Source organism: Anas platyrhynchos, chromosome 10 (assembly GCF_047663525.1).
Source record: "Anas platyrhynchos isolate ZD024472 breed Pekin duck chromosome 10, IASCAAS_PekinDuck_T2T, whole genome shotgun sequence".
Taxonomy (NCBI): domain Eukaryota; kingdom Metazoa; phylum Chordata; class Aves; order Anseriformes; family Anatidae; genus Anas; species Anas platyrhynchos.
Window position 1 is genome coordinate 14285972 of NC_092596.1, and position 19086 is coordinate 14305057.

At 52.7% G+C, this 19086-nt stretch overlaps 3 protein-coding genes across 12 annotated transcripts; all 3 read right to left on the bottom strand.

The window, feature by feature from the left end:
* Nucleotides 1–869: 869 nt before the first annotated feature.
* Nucleotides 870–3820, bottom strand: TMEM35A (transmembrane protein 35A). The gene is made up of 2 exons (XM_013107148.5): nt 3496–3820; nt 870–1403 (listed from the first exon to the last, which is right to left on the bottom strand). The coding sequence occupies exons 1-2, from the start codon at nt 3613–3615 to the stop codon at nt 1017–1019; spliced, it is 507 nt and encodes a 168-aa protein (XP_012962602.2). The 5' UTR covers nt 3616–3820; the 3' UTR covers nt 870–1016.
* A 1073-nt stretch (nt 3821–4893) lies between these two features.
* On the bottom strand, nt 4894–12121 carry TRMT2B (tRNA methyltransferase 2 homolog B). Of its 9 annotated transcripts, none has more exons than XM_027464891.3 (12): nt 11883–12119; nt 10986–11040; nt 10336–10455; nt 9830–9929; nt 9186–9256; nt 8581–8727; nt 8042–8136; nt 7283–7497; nt 7052–7153; nt 6759–6878; nt 5985–6084; nt 4894–5217 (listed from the first exon to the last, which is right to left on the bottom strand). In XM_027464891.3, exons 1-12 carry the CDS (start codon nt 12047–12049, stop codon nt 4983–4985), a joined length of 1527 nt encoding a protein of 508 aa, XP_027320692.3. In that variant the 5' UTR covers nt 12050–12119; the 3' UTR covers nt 4894–4982. The 9 variants fall into 9 exon arrangements, with proteins under 9 accessions (XP_027320692.3, XP_012962597.4, XP_071899158.1 ...); XM_013107143.4 differs by having other exon boundaries at nt 4894–5158; nt 11883–12116; XM_072043059.1 differs by having other exon boundaries at nt 4930–5158; nt 5985–6169; nt 11883–12118.
* Nucleotides 12122–12227: 106 nt separating this feature from the next.
* Nucleotides 12228–19053, bottom strand: LOC101799758 (probable G-protein coupled receptor 34). 2 transcript variants are annotated; one of them, XM_005027827.6, is made up of 2 exons: nt 16476–19053; nt 12228–15405 (listed from the first exon to the last, which is right to left on the bottom strand). In XM_005027827.6, the coding sequence occupies exons 1-2, from the start codon at nt 16830–16832 to the stop codon at nt 14377–14379; spliced, it is 1386 nt and encodes a 461-aa protein (XP_005027884.5). In that variant the 5' UTR covers nt 16833–19053; the 3' UTR covers nt 12228–14376. The 2 variants fall into 2 exon arrangements, with proteins under 2 accessions (XP_005027884.5, XP_071899164.1); XM_072043063.1 differs by lacking the exon at nt 16476–19053 and having other exon boundaries at nt 12228–16468.
* Nucleotides 19054–19086: the final 33 nt, after the last annotated feature.

A 19086-nucleotide genomic window follows, 5' to 3' on the forward strand; every position in this document is an offset into this window, starting at 1 on the left:
CACCATGAGGTACCTGGGCAGGTTCAAACCTTCATCATTAGCAATAACCAGTGATTCCATGAATTTGCAGCAGTTGTGAAAAAGGATTTTTTTTTCTTGAAAGAAAAGAGGTAGTGTGATGCTTTTTGCCAGCAGCAGACAACTATTTCGAAATATGGGGGTTCATTACCAGACTAAACACAATTCTTCAGGCAGTTTTGCTTCCCATCCCCTCAGCAGGGATCCTTACTCTCTGCTGAGGGGTAGAGATACCATTGCTTCAAAATGGGAAAAAAAATTGCATTAGCAGGCCATTATCCCAGTTTTAAAGCCTCTGCAAAACTTGTAACCCAGGAAGATGCAAGTAGTGTATCACAGTTTTCCCTGCATAACCAGTCCACCAAACAGACCGGTCACAGAGGCAGCAACAGCTAAGGGACCTTCCCTCAAATACAAGTAGCATTATGCTCAGTATAGTCCTTTCTTCACCTGACTGTGCAAAAAAAAAAAAAAAAAGCCTCCATTTGTGGCTGGGGTAGCTCTAGGAGTGGGGCTGCACAAGGTCACTCTAGTGATGTTCTTTTCTACCCAGCAGCTGTTGCAGAGGCTGCAACGCAGCAGAAATGCATCCAGCTGGGGTGAAACTGCCTTTCGGATGTGGGTCTTGTGCTCAGGGACTAATCCCCCTGCTGCAAGAGTGCCGAGCTAACATGACAAACTGCCCGAGTCTTTGCCCACACTCTGGTTTTGCAGCTCCTGTGAGGAGACCAGTGCTAATTCCAGCCAGGTGCTATCTGCCTCCAAACTGTCCTGTTTAAAGCTAGCTCGTGTTTTCCTATGTTACAGGGAAGCAGCAAAAGCAAGACTACAGTGTAGACGTACCACATGTCTCTCAGACCCCACATGAAACTTTATTTAGACAGCCAAAAAAATATAAATAGTTAAATAAAAACAAAACGACAAAATAAAACACCAAATTTTCTGGGTGCTTTTGGAGAGAGCTGCCTCGAGGGTCCGTATTCCTCAAACGCACCTAACTAGGATACCTTCACTTTGCCTTTCTCAGGAGCCGCCTCATGGATGAGTGGCTGCTCATCCCCATTTACCGACAGGATCCTCTTTTCTGGGGGCTGCTCCTCAGGCTGGCGGGCAATCAGCAGGCGACAGGTGAGCAGGATCCCAAAGACCAGGGCGTGGGCGTAACGCTTGAGTGGATCCCCCACTAGCTGGTGGAAGAAGAGCACAGCCAGCACGAGCAGGAGCAGCAGAAAGTTGGCCACGTCTTTGGGGCGACCAGGCACCAGTGTCATGACAATGCCACACGCCACTTCCAGGGCACCAATGCTCTTGCGGAGAAGGATGGAGCTGACTCCCATCTTCTTCAGCATGGGAAGGGCCCGCACGTAGCTTTTGTAGGCTCGTTTCTGAAATCAAGCAGTAATAGCATAGAATATGACAATGTAAGAAGGCAAACGTTACTGTCACTGAAACCAATAAACGTGTAATATGTTATGAAGATCGCTTCAATCCTCATAGACCCCTCTGGCATGACACCCAATCTGTACTCCTAAAGCTGCTGTTAGAGATATTAACACACCATCAACCTGCAATTCCCCCTTTACAAGCTATTATCTCCTTGCTGGAAGACAATTCTGCAATCTAGCACCCATCTTTTGAGCAATGGCCAAGCCAAGTGTACCTTTTCCTCTCTAAAATTAACAATGCAGAATCACACTGTTAAAATAATAATTAAAAAGTTCCTCTCTAAGAGTAGCATGCCCTTTATAATTAAATAATACACCTAGTCCTTGCAAAGCCAAAGCACGGAAGGTAGAAACTGAAGTCTCTTTCCATCTCAAAACAATTTAGATATACCCCGGGGTTGATGAGCAGTACAATCATAGCATGGGACAATATATCAAAGCTGAGATTTACCAACCCTACTCCTGTCCTTACATACCTTTATGAACCTTTCTTTCCTCAGAAAAAGCAAGTAGACATCTGACATCCTTGCTCTCTGGTTTATGCTGGATTTAGAAGCAATGTAAGTTACAAAACAGCCTCCTTACATAGCTGCCTCCTTGTTTCAGGGAAGAAAACCCTGTCCTTACATCAAGCTCTTGCATTTGAGAGTTAGGTATAGGTAGGTTTGGGGTTTTTGGTGGTGGTTTCTTTCCTTTTTCAGTCAAGTGTTGCCTTTTTTCTTTTATATTATAATAAAGCTCCTAGTTATTGGAATGTCTGAAATTATTTCCATCTACACATGAGCATATTATCTCTGCAGGTATTCTTGCCCTTGTGTTCCCTAAGCAAGGAGAGGGAAATGGAAACCAAATCTCACACACAGAGTCGTTCTGCTCTCACAGGCACTAATCAGACTGCAGATTGACTTCCCGTGTAATTCTGGAAACCTGCGTTATGGGCACACGGAACTTTCCCACTTCCTTGTAAATTTTGCTCCTTCCTTCTAAGAAAAGCTGATGACACCTCACAGGTAGTCAAAGAGTCATTTTTGCTACTGAAAATCCCATGACATGTTTATACCAAGTATGTGCATTGTAAGGATGCGCTCTAGACCTCCAGTGAATAAAAGCTCTCCTCAAAGCAGCAGTTTTTAACCAAATGCATAGGACACAGCTTTATAAAGAAACGTAACTAGTAGTGTGCCCTACAGCACTCTGGTATTCCAAGTGTTTTAATACACAAAGTAGCATGCATGCTTTTTTTGCTGAATGAAAAAAAAATCCCTGCAAGTTTGGTGTTGTGGGTAGATAACAGAGGTGCTCTGTTTGCTTGGGGCGAGATAAGATAACACTCAGCGATTGGTGAGATCAAGCTTTCTCTCACTGTCTCCATTATGCTACAGCCTACCCTGGTGTGCAGCACAGTGAAAACATAACCTAACGAGCTGTGGATGCGGTACAACATCAGGTATTGGGAATGATGTTGCTGTGCCTCTGCTTTTTTCCATAAAAGATGGAAATCACCCCTACCTCAAGGCCTGATTCTTGGCAAAGCAGACAGGGAGCACGGAGACGCAAAACGCTACACAGAGGATTCTGCAATGCTCCTCAAGCCTCGGCGCTTTTTTCTTTAGCTTACGTAGCTAAAGAAGCTCATAGCTAAGAAGCTCGGGAGCTCTGTTTTCTGGACATTTTGTCCCCTCACCTCTCGCACCCGGACCGCTTTGCGGTTCTCCTGCCAGCCCCCCGTGGTCACCACAACCCAGATGGATGCCATTTGCCAGCAAGGCACAGCAGGCGGGCAGGTGCAGCGGCAGGAGAGGGCAGAATGTGCTGGAAACTTCCATCCCCATCCCTTACGGGCCCGAGAACCCTCACAATAAATACCCAACACGAATGGAGGGGGCAGGAGAATCACCAGGGGGGGACAGGACGCGGCATCGCTGAGGGAGCGAGGGGGTGACGGACACCCCCATGAGGGCTCCATCCCCCTCCGCGCCCCTCACGGCCCCGAACCCCGCGGCTGGAGGCTTCTCCCCTCCTCCGTCCTCACCATCTCGTTGTAGGCGTCCCTGCTGAGGCGCGGGGTGAGCTTGATGGTCCCCATGAAGACGAAGAAGAGCCCCAGGGCCACCGAGAGGGCGACGATGGTGATGGTGCGCGGCGACGCCATCGAGCCGCCCCTCAGCGAGGCCTCCTGGCTCCGGCTGCCGGCCCGGGAGGGAGGCAGCGGGTGACCATGGAGGGCGAGGAGGAGGAGGAGGAGGAGGAGGAGGGGGATGAAGGCTGCGGAGGCAGCGCCGCTGACAGCCGGGAGGACGCGGCCTCCTCCGCCCAGCGCCGCCGGGTCCTAGCGCCCGCCCGGCCTCAGCCCCCGCTGCAGAGCCTTCGCCTCTTCATCCCCCCCCTCCTCTGGCCTCTGTTTCGGGTAAAAACGGGGCTGGAACCACACAAATCCGTCCAGCTGTGAGCCGACAAAACCATGCTGGAAAGGTGCACCCCCCCGTCACTCAGAACGGGAGGCAGTCGGTGTGAAAAGCCTCAGGCAGTAGAAGGGGAAGGGTGAGGCTCCCTGTGCCCCCCAGGGATCTCCCCCTCACCTCTGCACCCCGTCTGCTGCAAGAAGCCCCCCACACCCCAGCCCCATATACTTTAAGCCCCCAGGGCCTAAAAACTGACTGGTGGTGGCTGGCGTAGTTCCAGGCTTACGGCTTCTTAGCACCCGCATTACGCGGCTGTGAAAAATGCCTGGGGTTAGAGCACTTCAGGACAGGCAGCTCTTCCTCTTTCCTCAGGAGTTTGGCCCCTTTATTCACCTTTATTCAGTGGAACTTCAACAGAACACAAAATTAAAAAAAAAAAAAAAGCCCCTAAAGCAAGGCGGAGTTCCAGAGTTCACAAAATGAGGAACTCTGCTGACCAAGACCTACCTCCAGCTTGCAGCAGCTTCATTTTTTGCAGACCTGGAGAGAATTTCATGCAGCACTGAGGTTTATAGCTTGCCAGCCAATGAGAATAGCATGACATAAAAAAATATACCTTGTATTATTTATTTATTTATCTATCACAGAGCAACATGATGAGAAAACTTCTTATTGCTGACTTTTTTTACAGGGCCATTCATATTTCGGTATCAGCAAGTGTTAGCAGGGACAACGAAAGTGGCTATGGAAGAAGAGACACTTAAATCTGTTCTTTTTTCCCATTTCATTTTATAGAAATATATCTAACTTGTCTATGTGACTGACAGGGATTCAGTATTACTACTGAAGTTCATACAGGAAATATCCCCCCATCCCCACCACAGTCAACATTCTCCCAGCAAAGTGTGAAGATTTAATCAGCGTCCCAGAACGGTTTGAAGGGGAGGGAAGGCTGATGAAATGCTACAGACAACCTTTTCACCCCAGAAATCTGAGTGCTTCCATACAGAACAGAAAAGTTAGGCAACTCAAGAGCAAGAAGAAAATAATTTATTTCTTGAAAGTTGTATAAAAATAAATTAAAAACATAACTACATCCACTCCAGCCTTAAGGACATTAGGAGGTTGCTTTCCAAGCTCTCTGAGCTTGCATACCTGCCTCCTTGTCAGCGGGAGAACAGCAGCACCAGCTCACAATGAACAGTATGAGGAAACAGGTCAAAAGGTATGGCCAACACAGGGGCAAATGGCTCTCCGACCAGCTTCTTCCCTGGGTCAGGGGGACAGCACAGCCTGTAGAAAGCAGTTGTGTTTGAAGGGCATCCTGTAGACCAGTAGCAGAAGCCTTCCCACTGTCATCATCAGCACAACAGCACAGAGGATGCATTAAGGAGGTATCTTTTGTTTGGCTAACATCCATCTGCAGATGACACTGACCAAGATCTAGAACCACCTACACGGAATCAGAAACCAGCCCTGGAAACACTCTGGGCAAGCTGAAAGCTCGGTGGGCAGGCTTAAGGCTTTGATTCTCACAAGCCATCCAGGCTAAAAAGACAATACCGTTAGGAAATAATCCTCAATTTTGCACCTGCCTTTGTCGGTTACCTATTATCATCTCCAAGTGGGCCTGCCCAGTTAAGATCTTAACTAGGTGGTTAACACCTAGTTAAGAGGGTGACTGCTAATCCTAATACCAGACTGCTTGCTGGCTAGGGGTCCACCTTCCAGCAGTGAACCCAGAGGACTCAGTATTTCACACCCTGACACTGTTTTGTTGGGGAGGGGTTGTGCACAATGCAGATGTGTTGTAACAGCATTATTTTCTACCCCTTAACGATGCACAAAAGCATCCTGCTGGCTCATAAAGCCAAAGGAATACCCGCTGTCTCAAACCAATGAGTGCAGCTTGCGGGTACACCCAAGGTAGAACAGAAGCACGAACCGCCTCTGATCATGCATTGACTAGACCTGGATCCCACCTGCAGAAGTAACCCAGTGAAATTCAGTCACAACAAAAACTTTCCTGAGCTACGGCCAGTTATTTGTCCTTGTCCTCAGGGCACACAATAGTGTCTATCACCAACGTCAGTGGAAAGGAAGAGAGGAAGGTGCTCACTCAAGAAAATTCCTCATGGCTTCACCCTCTGGCTTGCAGGAGACGTAGAGCAGCCTTCGGATGGCCTTGCAGTTTCGGATGGCTCGCACAACCCTGTAATCTGCGACAGCAGACATCACATTTTCCCAACAATCTACACCTCAGCGAATTCTCCTGCTGAGCAAGCATCACCGAATTGCACTGAACTGCAGGGAAAAAGAGAATCTATGCATTTTGCCATGTCCTGTCTCAGACACAAGGTCTTAGCAGGCTGGGGACGTGAACCACACTGCTAATGCCTCAGCTGATTCTGGCAGGGTAGAACAGTGGGAAAAGTTCTCTCTCATCCTTAATTCTGCTGAGAAACAGAGGAACAATTGTCACTCAGTCAGGCAGAGGCATGAAAAACCTTCTACACACACGAGACAGCATCTGGTCACTATGTCCAGTTTGAGACTTCCCAGTACACACTGATGCAAGCCCTGCAGAGGCCACTGATGTGGGTAGAAGGCTGGAGCACAGCACATACAACGAGCAGGGCAGCTGGCCTTTCTGCCTTATGCAAGGCCAGACTCTCCCCAAGTGCACAGGGAGCCCGGTGCGGTGCAGCACTGAGGCCAAGTTTGCTGACTGCGGGATTTCTTACCCCTTCTGAGACTGCTGGTTCTGCTTGCTGTCAGCAACAACGTGAGCAACTAGAGACAAACCAAGCAGAGGGCTTGGAGCCAGCATAACAGGTCCCACAAAACTTGTTCAAAATTCTCTTTTCCAGATTAAAATAAATAAAATTCTTACGAATCCCAGCTCGAGATGGGTTCACCACAGCAACAAGGGGTTGGGTATCTTCCCAAGAGGACAGCAGTTGTGGTAACACAGCCTCTGCCTTTCCACTGTGAAACTCACAGTTGGAAATTCCTGTGAAGCAAAAAGCAAACACGTGAACTAAGAACAGTCTCAGATGTTAGTTCTAACAAGATGTACCACTCTTTGCTGAGTGGACGGGGTTGTTCAGAACCCTCCCATCACTTTTGCTTCAGGTTTTTCAGCAGTTACTTTGAAACCTTCTGCAACAGTGAGTTTGAACTCACCATTAAACGCAGCATTCCACCTGGCGTCCTCTATTGCCTTCTCCACTATCTCGATACCGATAACCTTGGACACGTGGCGAGCCAGAGAGAGACCAATTGTGCCTGGAAATCCAGGATACAAAACCAATCTGTATTTCCATGCATAAAAATGAGCATTTATACAGGAGGGATAGTTTTCCGCATGCAAAATGCCAGCCCTGTCAGAGCCTGGCTTGCATGGCTGCTGCTCACCTGTCCCGCAGCAGACATCAAGGAGGACGGTGTCTCCATCAGCCTGACTCAGCTCCCCAACTGCCCGGTACAGAGTTTCTGCTCCACTTGTGTTCACTTGGAAAAAGGCATCTGGAGAGATGCGAAATTTCAGGTCGAGCAAATCTTCAAAGATGTGTGGCTCTCCATAAAGGAGCTGGAAGGGTGACTGCTCATGGGAACAGCGCGTCATGGTGCTAGAAGAACATATATGTATAAAACAAAGACCTTGTTAGGAGGCAGTGTTTGCAAAGAGGTAGCTGACTGCCATTGGCATTCCTGGTGTGTTTGTTGGGTTTTATTTCAAATAAGCATTTTAAGCCCATGGAAAGAATTTTGATTCTTTGTAATGAATATTTAACTTGCACAACCTATAATAATAGGATTAAAATGACTTCGTACAAGGCAGTAGCCCTAGAATGTATTCTTGCTTTTGCTGCTAACATGATTTACTGTCTTGGGAAAGTCACTTTATTTTTTTCCTGTAGTTTCCCAGGATCTAAATTCCCATTAGGTAGAACCATACTGTATTAAAGTATTTCAGAAGCTTCACGATAAACACAAGATGTGACTACCTTAAAATCATGTCTGCAAGAGACATCCAAACATCTGCCATTCTCTTGAAGCAACTCGAGTTTCATCAGAGAGGGGTGAGAAAAAGGAAAAAGCTTTGTTTTCAGTCTTCCCCATGGCCTTTCCTCCACACCACAGTGCAATTTTTACAAGTGTCAGCACATATACCTCTCTTGGAAGTAAAGTGAAGTCAAGGCACATCCTGCTCCAGGTCCAGAAGCGAAGAACTCCTTAAGCAATGCTTTCTGAGTAGCCAGAGCCTCCTGTTAAGAGAGAGAAAGGAAAAGTGGAGTGTTTGGGTAATCTGATCAGGCACTTTTCCCTAGCAATACACCCAGCAAGCTCCAAAAGTGTACCAATAGCCTGGCACCATCACAACCCTGTGCAAGGCTGAACTGGGGTTTTAGGGATCTTAGACAGGTACTACAATTATTTCCTTTGTGTCATGTGCCCTGTCACGCTGGAGGACCCTGACACTGACTTCTCTCACTCAGTATCAGATTTGTCCAGGGGCCTGTGAATACAAAACTGCCTTGCATTAGCTTTTTATGCAGGTGAAGTGAGCCAGCGTTAGCTGCCTTCAAAGCCACAGGGCTTTGAAATCTTCTGTGTAAAAGGCTGCACTTCACTGACATCTCCAGTCAGGCAATTAACAGGACCAGATCCCCAAGGTGCTTGTTCTAGGGGCCTGTTCTCCTCACACTCACCTGGCCCAGCTGCTGGGGGTGGAAGGTGACGATAGCCATGGTGTGGCCGTGGCTGGTGGTGCGTACCACAAGCTCCCGCCAGTGTCCACCTTCGTGGAAGAGAATGCAGGAGTCCAGGGGGGAGCGACGGATGAACTCCTCGTAGCACTGAGAAGAGGGGAGAGGGAGCCCATAGTACGGTAAGGAAAACTGCCCTCATCTTAGCATGATGCTGTGCACCCCGAACAGACGACTGTTCCCCCAGCATCAACTGTTTTTTCCTACTTCATTTAAATATCAAGTAAAAGCTCCTTCCAAGTTCTGGAAAAATACGGTATTTTGATGATTTGTGATTTTTGTGTGTTTTACTAGATTTGCGGAATTAATTAGGACTTAACTATTAACTTCACCCTTGGGGACAGTTTCGAGGTTCCAACATTAAGTCTTAAAAAATGCCAGTCCATCAGCCAGAGTCAGGCCTGAAAATCTTCAGAACATCAAAACGGACTTGAAAACCCAGCATAACTATAAATATGATGTTCTCCCAAGTAAGAGTTATGGCACTCTTTCTATTCCCCAGTCAAGAGACAGACAGGGCTTTTTTTTTTTTTTTTTTTTTTTTTTACCTGGGCTACGTGCTTGTGGTTTGAGGGTATATTCTTCACATGGTCAGCTCTCACACAGACAATATTTCTTGCTGGAAAGAGAGACAGGTATTTAATTGTTTCGTTTCAGGGTACAGTAAAACAGCGTAGCATCTGACGTGACAAGCTGTAGAAAAGTCATTCCTCTGACTTGTCCCATCATGCAAAAAAAAAAAAAAATAGAAAGAAAAAAAGAAAAAAGGTATTTAAGTGCCCCACTAGCCCCTGTGATATTCAAGTAACCACATTCTGTGGGACCTGTCAGAATGCTTTGCTGCCTGTAGAGGTGCACAAACACCCACTCTCTCCCTGGTCAGCACAGGCTTCTGGAGCTGGCTGAAAATGCAGGAACAGCAAATTAAAAAGAAGGTAAATCTCCAGGGGGCTGCTACCAGAGCTGTTTTGTTTACTGTTGTATTTAGTAAATTACAAACTGGCATTTATTAAGAAGGTAACGAACTGAGGCTTTAAAATTGCTGCTCCAGATTTAATGGTGTTTCTGCTGGCATCCCATGGGATTCAGGCACTTTGCTGCACAGCTCAGGTGGGAGCTGTTCCAGCAGAGCACTGCCCAGGACCCTGCACACCGCAACGGGTCTCCAGCCAGTTCCTTGTCCTGCACTGACCTCTGCCAGTTCCCACGTACAATCCCACAGTTTTGGGGTTTCCATCTGGTCCTCGGTTCACAGAGAAAGTAGATTTGTTTCGGTAGCCGTTAATGACAGGCTAAGGGAGAAAAGAAAAAATAAAGCCTTGTATTACAGGAAAAAAGGTAATGGAGGAAAGCCAAAACCCAGTCTGGATGCTCTGCTGGTAACACAGGAAGATAAACACAAGTGCGGAAAGCTCATTAACCCAGTGTGCGCATGAGACCCCAAAACTTTACATTAGGAAGAAGAAAGTGTTCTCTAACAACAAAAGGTTTATCAGGGAGGACTAGGACATGAAAGAGTTCCTAACCACTGGGTTTGTTTCACTCTCTGGCAGGCAGAAAAGCAGAAAGTAGCAAGGGCCACAGAGCCTGCTCTGGGGACATTCTCTAGAACCAACTAATCCCCATTAAGTGCTTTTGTGAGCCAAGTGAGGGACTGCTGGGGGTTCAGGGCTGATGGGATTCCCACAAGATACTCACTGAAGGGACTACAGGACGGAGAGGACAGCAGAGTTCACCAGGTTTCTGCACATCTACACCCAGCTCCTGCAGACGCGATGCCAGTGTCTGTAAAACCTTCCTCTGGTTTTCGTACTTGACCTGCAGAGGAGTCCTAAGCCAGGAACACTCTCACAGGACCACACAGCAGTGGGCAGCTGTTCATCACCCAGCCAATGCGAGGCAGGAGTGAATACTGTAATGAGACACAGCCCTAGAGGAACTCTACCTGTCTCATCACGCTGTACACTGCAGTTGCTTGGAGCAATGATAAGAAAGAGGAGGAGCTGCGTCTGTGGTCACCAAGCACAGGTCTGAAGCTCTTGGTCCAAAGGAACCATCAGAGGCCCTGAAGGCCCAGTTACCCAGCTGTCCTGCACTGGACAGGATCACTTTGTAAGTACACCCCTCCCGTGCTGCTCGTTATCACGTACACCACCCACAGAGAACCACGGAGCACCTTTTGTCCTTCAGAATAACTCCGGAAGGAAAGCAGTGGTAAATAGCAGTGGTAAATAGGGTCAGAACAGGCTGTAGCAGTAAGGGATGGATCCTGGGGGTATTTGCTCACGGGGGTGGTAGGGACAGCTGGGGCAACACAACAAAGAAAAGTCCACATCAGCACATCCTACCTGCAGCTGCTCCTGGTAGGGAAGTCTCCACAATGGTGTCACTGCGTCTGCTAACCTGGAAAGCACAACACAGCGCTAGTGCCCGGAGCTGCTCACCTCCTGAAACAACCAGGCTCATGTCTGCGTGAGGAACGAGACGTTCCTTACAGCACAGTGTGCCTGCTGCACATGGGCAGGAGCGTTCTGGTATGGGCTCTGCACCAGAACTGGCTGTGACCGCTCAAACTCCCTGAGCAGGGCACTCGTTGCTGGAAGGACCCAGGAACCACAACCACAGGACACTGAGCCTGGGGCAGGGGGCTGGCCAGCACTGCCTGGGTGCCCTGAGTAACCCTGGTGCCTTTCTGAGTCCCCTTCAGAGGACGGGGCCAGGAACAGCTCCATCTCCCTGGAGGTTTCCCCTAGAAGGGCAAGACGCTTTTCTCATCACTTGATGTCTCCATCCCGCATCATCTGCTCACATTTCCAGCCACTGTTACATCTAACGCTGTGCTGGATTAAATTCAGCACAATAAAATGCGGTTTATGTGAGTACAAAGGGAATTACAGCCCCTCCAGTGGCAGCTCAGGGATAAGCCTTGGAAATCATCACTGCTTGTACCTAAAGCAAGGCAGGCACGACCAAAAACATGCCAAATCTGCGTTTTAAAGGAACTCAGAGAATATAGGGTGAGGTGGATATAACCCAAATTATTGTAAAGGAAATCAGAGAATACAGGGTGAGGTAGGTATAATCCAAACTACTGTAAGCACCCAACAACTTCTTGCTCACTGAGCTCAGGAAAACTCACCCCACAGCTGGGTAAGCTACTTTTATTCCTCACTGGGATGTTTTTGAGTGGGATTTCTCCCCCCCAGCTACTTCTCATGACCGTGCACCAAAGGGAGCAGCCCTACCTCTCTCCCCAGGAGGAGCCCGGCAGGCTGCAGCCCTCTCCAGCATTTCCCTTTCTCCATTTTACTGTTGTGCTCCCCGTCAGCAGGCTGCTGGGGAGCACGGGCTGCGTGCCCAGCCCCAGGCGCCGACACACGGGGCTCAGCACACACCACAGCCCCCCCGACATGGCGCCCACCCCCTCCCTCCCACCATGCCCCGCGGCAGCGCCATGGAGCGGGCGGAGGGGGCGCGGCCGGGCCGTGGGGCCGCGGGTTCGATCCCGGCTCCCGGTGCTTGGGGTCGCGGGTTCGATCCCCGCTCCCCGCTGTTGGGGCTGTGCACCCCCGTAACTGCCCCGAGCTCTGTTTCAAGCCCCAAATTCAACCAGCAGCCCCGTGAGGGATGCACACACCGCATCAGGGCTGTGGCGGTGCCCTCTGCCCGCATCCCCGCATGGGCAGAGCAGCGTGCCCGGCTGCTGCCCCCCAAAAGGGCAGGGGGTGAGCAGCAGCCGCCCGCCTCAAGCCCACCCGCCTGCCTCCAGCGCGGGGGGAACAGGATACGGCACAGGCCCCTGCTTCTCAGAAGTGAGCGCAGCCACCGCCAGCCCTGCGGCTTTCTCTAGTGCAGGCTGGAGGCTTCCGCCTGCTCCGCTGTCAGCCCGCACGCTTCCTCCTGCCTCCTGGACCCCAGGGCCCCCGTCTCCCTCCTGCACCCTCACCCGGCTCGTTCACCCCCCAGGGAAACCTGTGCTGAGCCCTTTCAGCCCTCTGCCCCCACCACGGGATGCTGGCGTTGTGCTCAGCGAGGGTTTCTGCTCTCTGTGCTGCTGCTCCCGCGGGGAGGCGTCGAGGGATGGGGCTTCATCGGGGGAAACTGCCTGCAGGAAACTGGGGGGGGCCTTCCTGCAGGCTGTGTGGCACACACTTATGCTGGCCTTTCGATGCTGAGGCTTCTGAACCACGCAGCATTTCTGCTTTGACTCTTGTCAGCACTGATCGGAAAAGGAAAACAGTTTTGTGACATTTATGTGCAGCTTTCCACAGGAAGAGCTTGGCTTTCTGTATTTCCCCCCACCTCTGCTAAAAAAAAAATATCCTTTCCTCCTGCTCATAGTGTGCTCAGTAGCAGAGACAAAAGAGGACAGCGAGGGGTGTCCTCTGGTTCTTAAGGTGCTCCTTCAACAAAGCAAGAAAGCTACCGTGAGGTTTGGGGTTGCTCACACCTTGACCAGAAAGACAAGAGTATTCAGTCTTTAAGAAAACATTTTATTCTCCCAAGTATTATTCAAGTATTTGAGTTCCACAGTTAATTAAAGAAGTTCACAGTCTGAATGAAAATCCTCCTGGCTTTTTATGGCCAGGGCTTTTCTACCTGAGGAGTGAGTGCAGCAGGCTGCTGCTCCAAGCCTGCAGTCTCCTAAGAATAAGTGAACAAACGTGGTGAGAGCACATAAAAGGAAAAAAATACAGAGAAGTATCTCTTCTGAAGGAAGGGAATGGATGCTGAAGACTAATCAAAGCAGGAAACCTTCCATATCCCTTGCAGGTTCCTTTTTCAGAGTCAATGCAAAATAGCAGTGCTTGCGCTGAGGATCTCAGAGGCAGAAGCTCACATTTGGGGCTCATGGGTCTCAGACGAGGCACAGGCACTTCTGTGCTGCATCCTCTCTGCCCATTGGACCCCTTCCTGTAGCAATGACCCTGGCATGGTCCAAGTGCCAAGCAGGTGCTGTGCTATGGCTGGGTGAGGCTGCCAGCCCTCTGTGAACGTGCTGGCGAAATGGGCAAAGAAACAGAGCTAAGGAAGCCTGGAGCTGCCTGTCTGAATCTCTAGAGAGGTGAGGCCGAGCCGGAGTTACACAGACTGTGGTAAGAAGAGAGTTACGGTTATCGTTGCCATGGTTTGGGGTTACAGGGTCTGCACGTTTCCTGGCATGCCTGTCACACAAGCTGCACACCGCTGGGCTCCGTCGCGGAGCAAACCATTCACCCGCTGCACAAATAATGCTCTGGTGAGTGTCTCCCTCACCTTTCCCTGATGCTTTTGCACTGCATTGTCTCCCCTCCCCTTCCCTTTTCTCGTCTCTCTGGTGTGGAGGTGATGTGTATTAACAAGGCTCGCAGCAGGTTCCTGTTCCCCTCCCTCCGCTCCCTCCACTGAAGGAGCCTGTCTCTGCCCAGGGCTCTGCCCCTGCCCTTCCCTGGGCTGGCTGGAGATCCTCGGCCAACACTGGCTCTCCTTTGGCTCTTCCAGCTTCATTCTTCCTAGGAAACGTCCTTCAGCTATGCCAGCAGAGCCGGGGCAGGAAAAAAGTAAGGTCCCAGTTATCCTTTCCTCTTTGTTTCCCCCCCCATGATGCTCTAACCCTGCTGGCGTGAGGGGAAGAAACATGAAGCAGTTCCAGTTTCTTCCTCCATCTTCCCAGCAAACCTTGTCCCATAAGCACCATCAGCCAGAGCAAATCCGTGATGAGAAAATCCCATGAGAAAAACCTCGGCCCCGCTGTAAAGCCTATATTTCTGTCACAGACCTGCTGTGGTTCAGCCTGCCCTGGTTCCTCATGAGAGCTCTCTTCAGCCTGCCCTGGAAGGTGCAGAGCACAGCCCTCCGGAAACTGCTGGACAAGAAAAAGAAGACAACTGGGTCAAGGCAGCTGTTGAGAGCTGAGATGCAGAGCACGAGCTCGTTAGCGAGGTGGAGGCCCTGCTTCCAGGGCAGGCTAGAAATGACCTCGACTTGCGCGAGGATGTAAGGGACGCGGACGATGTGGTAGGGGGTGAAGCATACGATGAAGATGATCAGGACTACAAAGGTCTTGGTGATGGCTCTCATGCTGGTCTTCTTGTTCAGCTGCTGAGCGTTCACCGAGGAGACTCTGTGGAGCTTGGCAAATATCTTGCCATAGAAGTAGAGGAAGAGCAGCAGCAGGATAAAGAAAATCACTACTGCGGTCATGTTAAAGGCTGCTGCCGTGGTGCTTTTGTTCCTGAAGTGGAAGCACTTATATTCACAGGGCCCTTCTTCTCTGGTCTCAAAAAAGAAAGGCATCATGAAGGCTAAGTGCACCAACCAAACCAACCCAGAGGCCGCGGTGCTGCAGGCCACGGTGTGGATCTTGAATTTCTGGAGGGGCCGGATGATCTTCAGGTAGCGGTCCAGGCTGATCAGGCTGAGGAAGGTGATGCTGACGTACATGTTGAGGTAGAAGAAGGCCCCGACCACGTTGCAGAAGATCCGGGGCTCGCTCTTGTTCTGAAAGGCGATGCGGAAGGGCAGGCAGAGGGAGAGCAAGAGGTCGGAGAGCGCCAGGTTCCTCATGTACACCGTGATGGAGGTCCTGCGCTGCGTGCCGCACGAGAACACCCAGAGCGCGAGGGTGTTGCTGAGCAGCCCGACGATGAAGATCAGCGAGTACATCACGGGGAGCGTGACGAAGAGGAACTCATCTTGGATCTGGGAGCAGGAGTTGCCCAGCCTGTGCTCAGTGACCTCGCTGGTGGGCAGGACAGTGCTCAGGGAGTCCATCACGAGCGCACGGGCCTGGAATGAAACACGCACGGGAGTTGGAACGGGCATTAGCACGAGCTGGAGGCCTGCAGGCATTGGGGTGTGTGGGTATTACAGCCCCCTGCGGTTCCTGGGTGCCCCAGGTCACCAAAACCACAACCTTGTGGTCCCCCAGGCTGTCACACAAAGGGAAAATGGGCTGGGGAGCTAGAAGCAGGCTCCTGCACAGGTCTGTCACTGGCTCTGGGCCAGGAGCAGGCACTGCTTTCTCCCCAGCCTGTAGGGAAATATCCACTGGGGATCTTAAACCCTGGTGGAAAAGCAGAGCCAGCCCCTGCCCCAGTAAGTGGCTCCTGTCCTCTCCTCACAGGCTGCTGGCCGGGCTTGTCTGTGGTGTGCTGGGCTACACAGCAACACCTGGCAGTCCTCTGCGGGGAAAAGCACCTCTCTGATTGCCCCCGAGCGACAAAATGGGTACAGCCAACATGAATTCAGGCCACAAGGCAGCACGATGCTCACAGGTATCTTGGCATTGCTAATGGGATCGGTCAGAGCTCCCCACCACCCCGCCGAGGCTGGGAAACCAGCCCCAGACTGCTGCTCTCACACCAGCCACAGGTCAGCAGAGCTCTGCTGAGCTTGTGCTGACCAGGGACCCAGTGCCAGGCGCTTGGACATCCTTTACCAGCACCTGCCTTGCTGGGACTGACCGCAGAAGTACCTCATGCGCCCGTGAGCTCGTGCATGTCCCGGTGTCATCCTCACCTTCCCACTTGCCATGACGCTGAGGGACAGCCACTACTTTCCTAACGCACTTCTCTGCTCCCTCCACACGACCCCAGCAGCTGACAGGTTTGTATGGAGGCAGCGGAGCTCTCTGGGTTTGCTGCCTGCGACTCGCAGCGCTTTAAAACCACCACGGCTCGAGTACCTCGCGTTTGTCGTTCCTCACTCGCCGCACAGCAACCGCCCTGCTCAGCCCCAGCTCTCCCACACCCCGACGGCTGGCTGCCTCGGTGCCCCGCTGCCCCCCGTGCTCGCAGCTGCAGCAGAGCTTCCCCAGTGCCTGACGGCGAGAAGAGAAGCCACCCGCAGCCACTCACCTTGCCTGGCGCTCCTCTGCTCCTACGGCTGCTGTGACGGAGGTTCCTGCTCTCACCGGCGCTCCTATAAGCCCTTGGCTGGTGACACACCTCCCACCCGTGACAAGCGTCACCCCGCTCTCCCTGCTCCTCCCACGCGGGGTTTTCCCCCCTTGAAGGGGTGAGGGGAGTGTTTTGGGGGGCTCCTGCTGGTGCGGGCTCTGCAACACACCCAGGTGCACCGGAGACAGACAGAAAGGGGCTTCTGGTGCTGGAGGGGTGAAAACGTCCCACAAAAGGGCTCCACGCACCTGCACCCACTGCCCTCGGGACCAGCAGGGATGCTGGGTGCCAGCGGAGGTGAGCACAGCACCACATCACCACCCACACAGGCAGGAGCAGGGGAGATGCCCCGAGCCCTCCTCCTACCCCTGCAGGGTCAGGATCTGTGGGCAGATGCTGAAATAAATGCCTCCAGATTCCGTTTTTTCCACCCTGGCACTGTCTGCGTGAAGTCTCCCACCCCAGCTGGGGTGGTGGGGACAGCCCATGGGGGCTGAGAGGTGAGGGTCCGGGCGGCTCGTCCCCCAGCCCTCACCCTGACACCGCTGCCACGTGCCCGCAGCAGGTCGTTCCGCAAAAGTTTCCACCCCACTGGATTTAGCTCGGCAAGCAGCGCGAAGTTCGCCCACGCAGATGCAAATAGCCATGGTGGGCAGGGGAGGAGGGGGCCGGGGATGGCAGTGGAAAGGAGAAATCCTCCCGTGAGCTTTCAGCAGCCGCTGCAGCGGGGTCTGGCTGGGGCCGAGAGAGCAAAGGGAGCGGTGCACGGCTCCCAGCCCCACAGCAGGCCCCAGCAGCATGTCTTCCTGCAAATATTTCTGTCCCCCATCACCACACCGCTCCATGTGCCCCTCAGCCCTGCGCCTGCCTGGTGGGACCTGCTCTCAAGGTCTCTTCATCTACCACTCATGTTTCGGTGTGAGCCTCAAAGGGCAATGCACATAGCGGGTCCTGAGGGGTGACTCAGTCCTGAGGCTGCAGGCAGCCAAATGTCAGCCGTGCGGGGCTCCCACAGACCCACCACGAGGGATCCCCTGATGTTCAGACCCCTCAGCAGCAGCCGAAGCCACCATACGGGAGTCACACGTGCACGTCTTGGGAAGGGACACGTGCGGAAAGCCTGTGGGCAGGCACTGCCAGGGCAAGCCACCCTCCTGCAGCGATGCCATCCCCCAGCCCAGCATCAATTTGCTTCTTGGCACCCCAAATTCTGGGAAACAGGAATGAAATGCAGTGTGATTTACCAGCTTGTGTGTGGTGTTTGGCTCCAAACCCCTCAGCTGTGCTCCTCAGACACTTGGCTGCAGCATCGTCCCTTCCCAACGGGGTGAAAGAAATGTGGTTGCCCTGGGCAGGAGCAGGACATGTGTCAGGAGGGCAGCTGTTTCCAGCCGTGGGAATCCCAGAGCCCAGAGAGTGGAAATCAGAGGCTGCTGAGCCCCAGGTTTCCCCACCTTGGTGCCTTGTGCTGCATCAGCCTCACCTCCAGCCCTCGCTGAGTAATTACGCAAGACGGAGCCAACCCAACCTGCCAGCCAGCGAGTGGGGAAATGACTGTAAAGCAGAGAGCCCGGGGATCTGAAAGGGCATTTCGACAGTATCAGCTCGCTGCTGTCAGTCACTGCAAGGCATACCTGCAGGTCACAGCACTCACGCAGGCAGGAAGCACATCCTCCATTCCTGCACAGCCCTTTGGAGTGGCCGGGCATTTAAACAACCCCAGTTGTCTTGTGGGGCTGCGAAACGCGGCCAGGTTCGAGCTGCAGCAAGAGGGGAAGGAGGCTGGCAGGGCGGAGGGGGCTGCTGGGACGGGGAAGAGAAATGGGGTCTGCGGTGCTGAGGGAGGGGTCGCCACGGCCCCTGTGTGGTTACAGGTGCAGGAGGCACGGCGTGCACCTTCAGAGCACAGCGAGGTGCTGGCAGCCTTGTGGGTTTGGTGGCCTGCAGGGGAGGCCGCAGGTCGTTATGTCACAGCGTCGTCACCTCGGGGAATTTTCGACTCACCCTGCAGCGCGGCAGAGGGATGAGTTACAGTATCCATCGCATTGCGGTTTCACTCGCCGGCTTTGCGGTGCGCCGGCTGAGCTGAGAGAGCGGGGTGAGAGCGGGAGGTTTCTTAGAACCCCGGGGTGTTTATTGCACGCGCCGTACGGGACGCCGAGCTCTCACTTCACTTTCAGGCAATGACACCTGCGCTGCCCTCGGGACGGGACCAATACCGGGGTGCCCACGGGACTCGTGTCACCGCACCGTGCTCATGGGGACAGCAGAACACCGAGCGCCTGCTGCCATCGCACCTCCGCGACGCCACGTGCAGGGGCAGGGAGGCAGCAGGAGGGCACGGAGGGCCCCATGGGGCTCTCCCCGAGGGCAGCAGGGGCTGCGGGGCTGCCCTGGGGCCCGGGGGAGCCGCAGCGAGGAGCCCCGGGGGTCCCGGCCATGGGGTCCCGCCGGGTGCCCCCGGGCAGCGGGGCCGGGCTGCGCGCCCCGTCGGGGCTGGGGGGGGCTTCGGGGGCGGGGCCTCCTGGGGACACGCCCACAAAGGGGCGGGGCATAACAGAGGCCACGC